The 12,895-nt window shown below is 37.5% G+C and overlaps 1 protein-coding gene across 1 annotated transcript in view; it reads left to right on the plus strand.

Annotated features, from left to right (window-relative positions):
• Positions 1-12,895, plus strand: part of LOC140141343 (ribosome production factor 1-like) — a 61,745-nt gene that overhangs the window by 13,261 nt on the left and 35,589 nt on the right. Inside the window, exons 6-8 of the mRNA XM_072163180.1 lie at positions 2,327-2,409; positions 4,596-4,774; positions 6,872-6,998. Coding sequence (XP_072019281.1) covers positions 2,327-2,409; positions 4,596-4,774; positions 6,872-6,998 — 389 coding nt within the window. The remainder of the gene's footprint in view (positions 1-2,326; positions 2,410-4,595; positions 4,775-6,871; positions 6,999-12,895) is intronic.

The raw sequence follows: 12,895 nt of genomic DNA on the forward strand, positions 1-12,895 counted from the left end.
GACCGACCGTCTCGGCAGTCCCGACCGTAGAACTTTTTTTTTTGAAAAAAGTTGGTTTTTTTTGCGATTTTCCTAAAAATGGCATGTATTTTTCGTCTGAAAAAACGATGATTTAAAAGAAACGTTGTAAAATACCATATCCTGCATGTTTACGTGTCCGGCTGTACCTGACTGTCGGGTTCCGCAATTTCGTATACCACCTCAGCGTCTAAGCTCTAATACAATTTGCTATCCACCTGCACATTTCGGACGGCGCATCTAGGGATGAGTTTATTTACAGGCATTTAAATTATAACCGCGCATATCGTGCAAGAATGGATACAATATAGCAGATGTTAAAATATGGTAAAAGTAGATAAAATTTGAAAACAGTTGTACCAGATATTCATTTCTTGTTTATAAATATTTAGATTCATGATATTTGTTCGTATCGACTAGGAAGTAACATTACACTATTGTTTTCAACATGTTTGTTGAGGCTACTTTTATTAAGAGCACAAATCGCTCGGTATAAATATGATTTCACTTTAAACATGGCGGACACAACACGAGTAGCGCTAGCTGTACAGGTGAAGCAAGGGACCGAACACGCTGATTAATATGATAGTTTTGAAAAGCAGAAAACACTACATGTAGGAGAATTGTACACTTCATTAAGCGTGGGCTACATGTAGAAGAGCTGCAATTGTTTAAGGTGCAAGTGGCGAGCACAGATGCTGGACCATGGCGTGATGTTGCTGCTACGGAAATGCTTGAACCATTAATTGCATTCGCCGATTCGGTATTCGCCATGTCTGTTTCTGGGAAGCGGAAAAAAAAAAAAAAAAAAAGAAACTTTTCCCCGACCGACCGACCCAATTTTTAAAATCCATTCGAGGGCAAGCAAACAATTTTTTTTTTTGCCTAACTAACCTCCTAGATTATAGGATCAGGGTCCTACTGAAATGTATCACTATACATTACCATAGACTTTGATTTGCAAATATTTTGCTTGTGGTTCAGGACATGATCCAGTCAGCTTAGTTTGGTCAAGATATGATGCAACGCATTGTGAATTCTTGCATGTGTTATTGTGTTAATAAGAGCATGGCATTACAGGATTTGTGTGTGGGTATGGGGAAATGCCAAGGATTCTCGAGTACTAATATACTATAGGATAAGCCACTCGTTTGCGCAAATGAAGTCAGTCATTCAGCCTATGCGTGATAATGCATGTGATGGCATAGTACCCCTGTACGTGTAGGAGTGTATCACCTGTGCAAGAGATGATGCAATGTTTACGTCATCGTTTCAAAAAAAATTAAATGGCGAAAAAACGGCGAACATTTGGTCGTGAAAAACCAAATAGCTGAGGAGTTAGCTCAGTATGCTAGGAAAATATTCTCTTCGATGACCCCATGACGAGACTGGCTAAATAAGCTGTATTTTTGCTGGAAAGGGTCCGAATAATTGGCAGTCGATGGGCGCCATCTTGGAAAAATTTAGGGTACCAAACTACCCAAAACTGTCAATCAACATTCCGATGGTACCAAACTCCCTAGCAACCGTCACTCAAACTGCCGAAGTGACTTCAATTTTTATACAGGGATTGAATACGAGTGTCACGGCCCTGGAAATGCTGGCAAACATATGTTTTTGATGATGATGATGTGGGGTGTGTGTATGTGTTTGCCGTCAAATGCGGATGTTTTTATGAAATGTGACATTTCAACCATGGACATTACTGCAAGTGGGCCGAGACTATCTCCATTTAGCTAAGTTGTGGAATTGACTTACAACAACCTAATAATGTCTTTCGAGTGTGTCCCCTATTGTTGATACAAAAACCAGTCCACGGTTTTATAGGTTAAAATTGTGTATAATTTGTGTAAATTTGGTCAATGTCCCCAGTTTGGCGCAGAAAATATACAATCTTTTTTGTCTGTCCTGTACAAGGTCCCATATGATTATGATTGTGCCGTGATGAAGGAAAAGGGACATATGGAAGTGTTGCAAGAGGTTTAATACAGACATGTTGCAAGAAATTAAATGTTATTAAGGTAAACAACATGGGTATCAGTCCTTGAATTAAGCTTTAGGGCAATGTTATTTGCACTCCAAAATTTTTCCCAGTTTTGATGTATATAACTTTCAAAGTGGGGATGCAAAGTGCAATGCAACTTTAAACATTATATTGCACTTCATATAGTACTCAATGTCAATGGACATTGCACCGGGGAATGCACCCCAAAGCAAGGTGCAATTTGGCAACAAGTTGCTAGTTATTTCAATGGTCTGGTGGCCTGGGTACTTAAAAAGAATATGTAGTCTTTAACAACCAACACAGATGGTTTATACATATCTCATCTACCAGAGGGGCCAACATTATTCTTCAAAATGAACAGTGTGAAACTACGGAAAGAAATAAAGGTATGTTGATTCTGTAATCATTTGGAAGGTTTAAACCATGCTAATTCTGCAAGTTATGTAAACAAAACAGAAACAGTGGCATGCCCAGGCACGGTTTTTGGGAGTTTCATACTCAGATTTTATGTAAAATCAGCTTAATATCCCAATTGCCAATTCAATTCCGTCAATCATAACAACAGACTGGTAAGATGATTGGCTGGTTAAACGTCTAAGCTTCAGTTGACACTCATGAAGGGTCACAAAGGCAAGGCCAGCCTATGTTTCTATGCCATTCATTTACGGGGCGAGCGGGTCAATCAGAGCAGAGCAAGAGAGATCCATTCATGTATGTTATAAATTAGACTGGACAAAATCTCAATAATTCAAGTTTCGTAGTGGAAACCTATCTTTTTCTCACTGCCTGAAGCTAGACAAACTATTTGGTACAATTTTCATTAAAATCGGAGCAACTTTAATTTTTGACCCCTGTACAAATTGAAAATCGACCTGCGACCCTTTTTGGCACATAAGTCTACAACCACAGGTTGTATATCGACAGAATTTATATATTTGTGATCCTTACGACCAGACAAATAATCTGATATGCTAATGAGTGAAATTGGAGCATGTTTTTAATTTTTGACCCCTGTTACTGTACAACCCTATGGGGTAATTTTGAGGGTCATAGACTCAAAATATCGTTTTGCATTCAGCAGGTCCAAATTAGTAAAGATACCTTGGTGATCAACCTTTACTCAAAATGCTTCAACAATTTTATACAAGCACATATTTGAGATTTTCGTCTCTAAATTAGCATTTTTGATCAATCTTTCATAAAAGAGTCAAATTTGTTTGATTTTTGACTTTTCACTATAATTTTGAAATGTTGCATAATACTGAGAACCTTTGATGAGAAGGAAGTCTTTTGGTCCCAATAAGTACCAATCCAATAGAGTGGAAACTCATTAACACAAAGTTGTGCGGAATTCAAATTTTACTTCTTGTTATCAGGAGTTTGTGTTATCCAGTTCTAATAACATGTGAAATGTATGCTTGGGAATGTAAAACATACTTCTTGTTATCAGGAACTTCATTAGCATTACACACATGGGGCCATTTTGAGTTGGTCCTCTTTGGGTATAATCTCTATGGTGGATTTACCATAGCATTACACACAGAGCAATTTTGAGTTGGTACTCTTTGGGTATAATCTATATGGTGGATTACCATTGCGTTACACACAGGGCAATTTTGAGTTGGTACTCTTTGGGTATAATCTATATGGTGGATTACCATTGCGTTACACACAGGGCAATTTTGAGTTGGTACTCTTTGGGTATAATCTATATGGTGGATTACCATAGCGTTACACACAGGGCAATTTTGAGTTGGTACTCTTTGGGTATAATCTCTATGTTGGATTTACCATAGCGTTACACACAGGGCAATTTTGAGTTGGTACTCTTTGGGTATAATCTCTATGTTGGATTTACCATAGCGTTACACACAGGGCAATTTTGAGTTGGTATTCTTTGGGTCTATTCTCTTTGGGATTTACCATAGCATTACACACAGGCCATTTCTGAGTTGGTACTCTTTGGGTATAATCTATATGGTGGATTACCATAGCGTTACACACAGGGCAATTTTGAGTTGGTACTCTTTGGGTATAATCTATATGGTGGATTACCATAGCGTTACACACAGGGCAATTTTGAGTTGGTACTCTTTGGGTATAATCTCTATGGTGGATTTACCATAGCATTACACACAGGGCATTTCTGAGTTGGTACTCTTTGGGTCTATTCTCTTTGGGATTTACTATAACATTACACACATTTCTGAGTTGGTACTCTTTGGGTCTATTCTCTTTGGGATTTACCATAGCATTGTACACAGGGCAATTTTGAGTCAGTACTCTCTGGGTCTATTCTCTTTGGCATTTACCATAGCATTACACACAGGTCATTTCTGAGTTGGTACTCTTTGGGTCTATTCTCTTTGGGATTTACCATAGCATTGTACACAGGGCAATTTTGAGTCAGTACTCTCTGGGTCTATTCTCTTTGGGATTTACCATAGCATTACACACAGGCCATTTCTGAGTTGGTACTCTTTGGGTCTATTCTCTTTGATCTATACACATAACCCAAGCTGTTATTTTATTGTGTCACTTTGCTGTCAATTTTTCTTCCATTTCACAACAGAGGTGTGGTGAGTCAACTGGACATAAACCAGAGCTGATTTTAAACAATTTCAACACAAGATTAGGACACAGTGTCGGCAGAGTGTTTGCATCCTTGTTCGATCATGACCCAGAGTTCAAAGGTCGAAGGGTTGTTACTTTCCATAATCAGCGAGATTATATCTTCTTTAGACATCACAGGTGAGGACTGAGGTGTTGGCATGCCTCTAATGCAAGAGGGTTGTAGTGTATTATAATCTTAAGGGGGTACTACACCCCTGGCCAATTGTGTGCCTAATTTTGCATTTTACTCAAAATTGTAGCGCATTGGTGACAAGTAAGATATGTATATTATAGTTGCAAGGACTACAACTACTGCACTGAATATTCAGTTATTGATTTATTGATCAAATATTAGTTTTCCCTCATTTTTGACTGTAACTCCACAACTGTTGTCTGTATTGAAATAAAATTTCCAGTGCAGTTGTTGTAGTCCTTGCCCCTATAATATACGTATCTTACTTGTCACCAATGCACTATAATTTTTGAGAAAAATGCAAAAATAGGCACAAAATTGGCCAGGGGTGTAGTACCCCTTAATAATAACAAAGATCCTGCGACTTTCTTGCATTCAAGCATCAAAATGTGTTGGTAGCTTCATGCTTCTTGGGTGAAGCAATTTCAAAGTATAAAATGATCGGTACCCATCACTTGAGATGTAGTGATAAGCCTGCCTCTTCCAAATGCAATGTTGGATATCTTGTAATGTCCAGAATGTATAGTTTATAACTTGTACAATTTATCTACAAATTATTTGGATCTTATGTTGAATTTTGATGTGTCAGACTCATACATTATCAGTGAAAACTGATGGGTACCAATCGATTTTGATACAGCTTGTACACCAAAAAAAAAATTGAAGAGAACAAATTTAACTTCTCAAATTTTGCCATCACAGTTTCATTCGAACATGCAAAAGTAACTTAAAGTTAGGGTATCAGAGATTCCAAATTATAGCAAACTTATGTAAAAGGTGCCTCTACATGTGTGTATAACGTGCCTCTCAAAAGGAAATACCCTGCACTGCATAATACCCCTTGGTATAGGCCTTTTGCACAGTTCTCTAAAAGGATATTAGGGTTTAGGGTTAGGATTAAAAAGGACAATTAATATGGTTATTGTTAGGGTTAGGGTTAGCATCCTTTTAGAGAACTGTGCATAGTCACTTCCTACGCCTTGTCTGGTGACTAGCATGATATCGTAACTTCGTAAAGTTTGAGGTGAATAAGTGTGTGCAAAGAGCAGGGAAAGTAGAATATCAAGTCAGGCAAGTGGATTTCTATGTCAACTTACCCACCGGGCAAGTGGGAATTTTGAAATTCTGGTTTTGGTATACAGTTCTACATAACTTAACTATTCAGCCTTTTGTATGGTATTAGGCTGAGTGTTTTTCAAAGACAAACATGATTTTCTTTTTCTACTTACAACCATATTTGTACTTGCAACCTTCTTATTTACTTATTATAACCCTTGTTACTGACAGGCCTGGAAAAACAGACAATTCTGCAATCTCCTTGCCGGGAAATTTGGTCATTTGGAGGCAAATTTTGCTTTTCTGGATAAAGAAATACATAAGAAATGGTGGAAAATAGGAAAGTTGGAGGGAAATTTATCTCTCTTGCTGGGAAATAAACATTTTAAGATAGAAGGCTTGTGAAAGCCATGTCATTGCACACAAAATTCTCACATGAATAAATAAGAAATTTTAATTTATAAGATTTCAAAAGGGCATTATGCTAACTTATGATAAGTTATGTGTCCATGCTTGGAATTTCAAGCTTGGTTACTGGCAAGACAAGGTTTCAAATTTTTTTTTGGCAGTCAAGTTGAAGTTGATATAATAAGGCATCAGACTTCAGTGCGAGAGGTCCCGAGTTCGAGCCCTGGTGAGGTTGAAAAGTGTTCACTTAAAAATAATTGCGCTAGCAATTATTTGTGCAACCTATGTTGAGTTGTGTTCCTGAATGTTCTCAAATAGTTTATAAGGTATGTCTTGGGCCACAGTTGTCTGTGAAAATCTGTAAAGTGTGCAGATTATGCCACAGCAAATTGAAATAAATTTTCACTACACAACATAATTGATAGCCAGTATCGGGGAAACCACTGACCATTCAACTTCTTTGATAATTAATCAATTGTATTTCATTTTCTCTTGCTTTCAAATTCAGCTCTTTCCTTCTATTATTAACCAGTAGTTACTGACATTTTTCCATAAATAAACCACTGTTTTTCCCCCAGATATGTGTTCAGGAATGCACAGAGAGCTGGTATCCATGAATTAGGTCCTCGGTTCACACTCAGGCTACGCACATTACAGAAGGGCACATTTGATTCCAAATTTGGGGAATATGAATGGATACATAAGGTAAGTCTAGTGTTGCCAGTCTATTTTGCTTGAACCTGGCCTATCAGAATCCAAGTGTGAGTCCACATGGATTGGCTGACCAGTTAAACCAGTGGTGGCCAATCTCGTTTTTTTCTTGCCCCCAGATTAGTGCCATTGGAGTTTACCTTCTTCCCTATGCATAATATATTAGGGTCAGAAATTTGGCAAGATTCTCCTGACATGATTTGTACGATTGCAAGCAGATTCTTGTTAATAGGCTTTATTGTTGATTTTCAAGAATATACTAGTTTTTTTGTGTTAATTTGCAAGAATATACTAGGTTTATACTAGTAACAGATTTGCAAGAATATACAAGGTTTACAGTAAATATACAAGAATATCCTTCTTATCTCTCCTCGGTTCCTGTACTTATGTTCCTCAGCGCTCCTCCGTTTATCATCTGAAAAAACTTCTCAGGACCCTGCATGTTAATTTGTCATCTGCCGGTCAGCGTTCCTTTCGTTATGCTGCCCCTGTAGCTTGGAATTCCCTTACGGTTTTTTGTGTTTCACAGTGTGTCCTGAGATCTTTTTGATGATTTTTGCACAGTATAAATACACTCCATTATTATTATTATTATATGTTAGGTGTATACTAGATTTGAAAGAATAACTAGGTTTATTATAGATTTGCAAGAATAACATTTGGTGTATTAAAGATTTGAACTAATTTCTGGTAAACATTAAAAATTTGAGCTTGTTTTTATGGCCACATTTGATATACTTAAAAAGCTCAGAATCGGGAAGACCATAAAGTAGTAGTGTATGACTCCAGTTTAGAACTTACAAAGGCATGCACGTCTGTGGATGGTTTCATCATTCAAATATTAGCACAGTTTGCCATAAATATTCAAAAGCAGGGTATTAAAAATATAATTAATAAAAGAGTTTAAATATTTAATAATGCTGATTTTCTTAGAAATATAGTTTGTCACAACACAGAGTATTAAAAACAGGGTATTAAAAATGTAATTGATAAAAGAGTTATTAAGGGATGGGGTATGAATGTTTGGACAGTATTTATTGTGGGACATTAGAGCACATCAGACATATCGAATTGCATTCTGAATACTGAATAATGTCCTTCTGATATCAAATAATTTTGATTTTTGAAATTACAATGTAATACACATTTTATGGCAAATCATTAAAATTGATATTTTTGATATTTAACAGTACTTGAAGTAAACTTTATAAATCTGATTATTTATACTTAAAGTGTATGTAGGTGGGATCAATTGAAAATGTTGACCTTTCGTATTAAAGATATGGATTTTTTTCCCAAAACACCAACAAAAAAATAAGTCTTCTTGGGAAAAAAATCCATATCTTCAATATAAAAGGTCAAAATTTTCAATTGATCGTCGGCTTTTCCTCCCAGCTACATACACTTTAAGAATATATCATTAGATTTATAAAATTTATTTCGAGGACTGTTATTATATCAAAAATTTGAAAAATATCAAATTTGAATAATTTGTCATAAAATTTGTATTATATCGTGAATTTCAAAAATGGAAATTATTTGATATCAGAAAGACATGCTTCAGTATTCAGAATGCAATTCGACACGTCTGAGGTGCTCTCATGTCCCACAAAAAAAATACTGTCGAAACGCCATAAACGCTCATTCTAGATCCCTTAAATATTTAATAATGCTGATTTTCTCAGAAAATGTAGTTTGTCACAACACAGAGTATGTGATGTGGCCAAAAATAATTAGCCAATCACTTGTGTGGGAGGAAGTCTTTGTAATCAAGGACAAGATTATAAGCTGGGTTGCCTTTTATTTTCAAATCACTACATGTTGCATGGCAAGCACTACCTCAAGGTGGCGGCAGAGGACATTCTTTCCGTCATTCAATGACTGATTATAAAGTGGCCATAGACCATGGAGAGGTGCTCTAGCTACGTCAGAGACTCAAAACCCCCTGAAAATTGGCAAAATAAGGAGGAATTACCGGGGGGGTGAAGATTTCAAATAGAGTCACCCATTTAGGTAACCCCATTTGAAATTCATGCTCCCTGTGTGGAAGATTAAGGTCATATCTACCACAGGGGTGTGTGGATTTCAACGTGAATAGCCCTTTGTAAAATTATAAGAGAGTTATAGAGAAAAGAGAGAGAGAATGGGGAAGAAGGAGAGAGATAGCACAATAGCAAGGTGTATTAACTTGAGACATGCCAGGCCATTCGAAAGCAGCCCAATCAGGTGGTTATGGTACAGTCTGGCAACTCTGGTAGCAAATGTCAAGATCAGTGTTGCTGTTTTAATGACATATATCAATCAGTGATAGATCTGGAAGGATTAAATATATGTAATTTTTGTAGAAATGACTTGAAATTGTATTTTTTTTATATGGACAAAATTGCAAAAAGAAGAAAACAGAAGTGTTGATGATCATGAACAGCCACCATCCATACAGACAGACTCCCAATAGGCATTACATCATCACCTTGGATAAAGACAGCCATGCATACAATTTGAAGTGTTTTGGTTCAAGCACCTCTCAAGGACAGTCCCCTGTTTACCATGTTCACTCACTCAGCATGACCAATTGGATTTTTTGGAAACCAACCAATTGGTAAAAAGAATATGATAATTTCTAACAAAACTTCACATGTTTAAGACATGACAGCAGGATATTATTAGTTATTAGGTGAAGCGGAGGTATGAGTGCGGGAAATTATCGCATGCTGGCGTGTCATACTGGGTGAAGCGAAGGCTGAACCCAGTATGACACTGAGCGCATCGATAATTCCGCACTATACCGACGCTGAACTAATAACGAATTTATCATACCACTAAGTCATTCTAAATATTGAAACAATTACGTTTTTAAACATTTTAATTCCTGCTAAATAAGAAAAATATTACAAAAATAGATGACTGTTCCACAGTATTACAGGTTATGTGCATTTTACGCGCCCGGTTTACGCGATTCGCCTTTATCGCGTACCTCGCCGTACACGTGCTCGGCCTTTGCGAAATACGCTCTCACTGACTAGATATAAAGCGTAAAATACGCACTCACTGACTAGATACGAAAATATATCAGGGTAATTAGCGGTGTTCTTTGATATTTACCTTAGTGGTATGATAATATGATTTATTACTATAACTGGACAAGTTTTTAGCTCTTAAAACTGTCTAGTTTTCTAGATAATGCCATTTAGGTGGATGTAAACTTCTTTTGATCAACACAAAGTCAATAGGAATCGTGCATTAATGGGAACATGTCCTTGATCCAAAGTAGGCATACAGGCTGTACGTATTATGACATCACACTATTCCAGCGAATATTGATTAAATTGTGACATTTTATCGTTAAATATGACCTTTTTACCTTTATTAGGTTGTGTTTGGTTATCACTTGTAATATAGGTTATGTTAGCACACCTTTTCTGTTTTTGATGATTATTTACATTTTCATAAGTAGCAGATTTTCATTAACATGCATATACTGAAAAATTACTAACTAAAAATTGCAAAATACATTTTGTACATAATGCTATAGTAAATCTGCCATCTTGGTTTGTCGCTCAAGGAGGCCACTTATAGGGACTGCCTTTTGAGGAGAGCGAGAGCAATCGTTCGCTACTGCTCTCCTTATAGGAGAGTGATTTTTAGCTCTCCTTTGTTGACCATTCTCTCCTTACGTTCTATTGTAAATGCTCTAAACAGCTCCCCTTGAAGGCTCCAGAAGAGCTTTTTAATGCTCTCATGCAAATTCCAAAAGACAGTCCCTGACTTATTGTATCTCTGACGTTCATCAGCAGGAGCACTAAATCGAATGATAGTTTGTGCCTTTCAACTCTTAAGTTTGCGTACGTACATGTAGCACTTGGAGGGCGTTTTGGCACAGCGTGTTACATGCAGAACGCAAGCAACCGCACATTTTGATTTGATGTTTGAAGGGTGCAAATTAAAATAAACTGGAAGTACATTAACCCTAACCCTCCTGAATACTACAAAATACTACTTGATATATGCGCTGTTCGTGCATGCATCCCACGTGGTGTGATGACGCAATCGCCCTAAGTGATATATAGGCACGGTTTCGCTGGCCAGCGAAACCCAAGACCCGTGGCAAAGTGTCGCCGACCGAGTGCTTGGCATGCGAGGGGTCTCGGGTTCGAATCCCGCCCAGAGCAAACAACTTTGTTCTTTCTTTTCTCTCTTTATTCTTTCCTTCTTTCCCTTCCCGTCGCCAAAAAAGGCCTTAGGCGGTTAGGGTTAAGTGAACTCCATGAGTGACACACAAACACGGCGGAGTTTGTTGACTTTGATTCTACATTATACCTCATTGATTATTATACATCAATGTGGTACTCCCATATGCTGCCTTGGGTCTAAATGGGCATACTGTGTACATGATACTGCATTGGGTAGTGAGTGGGAAACAAAAATTATTATACCTCATAAATATTTATTAGGTAATCCAGACATCTTATTGGTTAATAACGCCAGCGTCCGAGTACGGTATTTTGACTACTTCTCCGCGCCTGTGCAATTACGCACATACCTGGAAGTAGTAAAAAACTTCCGCACTTTACTACCGCCACGGTGTCTCGACCCAGCGTCACTGTTCCTTCAGGCGTGCGTTATGCTACACAACGGCGATTCTGCAGATGCGATTATCGTGAAAATGGCGTCTGCTGCAGTTATTTTGCAGAGATTACCGAGGGATAATAACACGCGAATTAGACGTTTTATGAAACAAAATGTTATTTATAGAAAGTTAAAAAAGAAAATTAGAATAATGTAGGTCAAAATGTAAATATTAATTGAACAGAAATCCTCCAATAAAATCAGGTAAGCAAAATATTAAGCTTATTTACCATGCTGGCCGGCACGTTGACTGGTGTGTGTTTTGACTTTTGTTTACAATTTTAGGCCGTGATAGTGAAAATATTTATGAGGTATAATAAAACAAATACACGCGTCGGGAAGTAGTCAAATCATCCAACACCTCGGGACCAGTAGTTTTGACTACTTCCCCTGAAAACATGTTGTATTTGTATAATACTCTCCCGACAGGAGTTGTATTGTTTCTTGTAAAACAATGTTCAATACACAATGCACAATGGGCTCTTGTTGGCATAATCAGGCCGTTGCAACTCATATACTAGCGCAATACAAAAAGGTGGCGACAGCATCGGCTTTCCCTGTGTATTATCCTGCGCTAACATGGCGTCCGATGGCGTCGCCAATAGACGCCAAATTGATTCACGGGCAGCGCCATATTGGAAAAGTAAAGAAAAATGCTGCTGCCACCACGATAGTACTAAAAGCTACGTAAAAAAATTTGCGTAGTGCTGTGGAGACTTATGCTAATTAAAGAAAAATGCTGCTGCCACCTACGTCGACATGGTGACGTCGCTGACCTCACATCGACAAACGGAGTTGCAAGTCCATCGCACTTCGTGATCTATTCTTCGTCCATGGCATAATGTTCATGTGTTTGTATCCAAGGGAATATAGGAAAGAGAGAGAAGGACAGTCTAAGATGAACAGGCAGGACAATTTTGGGCTTCTGTTTGAATTCAGGCTATTTTGTTGTCCAAATTTACCCATTTTAATTATTTCAGCCTATTTTGGGCCTTTTAAGCTGAATTCACACGCTTATTCAGGCAGTTCTCGTGCCTGGATGCCATCTCGAGTCATTCGCGTGCCTGGATGAAGAGAAAAATATATTTGTCCCTGTTCTGTGCAATTTTGAAATGCCGACCCCTCAGAGATTTATTAAAAATCTTTTAATTTGTCACAAATACAGCACCTAGTTTTTTTCTAGGTATTGTATATTGTTCTCACAAAACAGCTTTTATCTGTTCGACTTATCATTATGTCTCTACCAATAAAAGGGTTTATTAATG

The sequence above is a fragment of the Amphiura filiformis genome, chromosome 19, assembly GCF_039555335.1.
Source record: "Amphiura filiformis chromosome 19, Afil_fr2py, whole genome shotgun sequence".
NCBI classification, from domain to species: Eukaryota; Metazoa; Echinodermata; class Ophiuroidea; order Amphilepidida; family Amphiuridae; genus Amphiura; species Amphiura filiformis.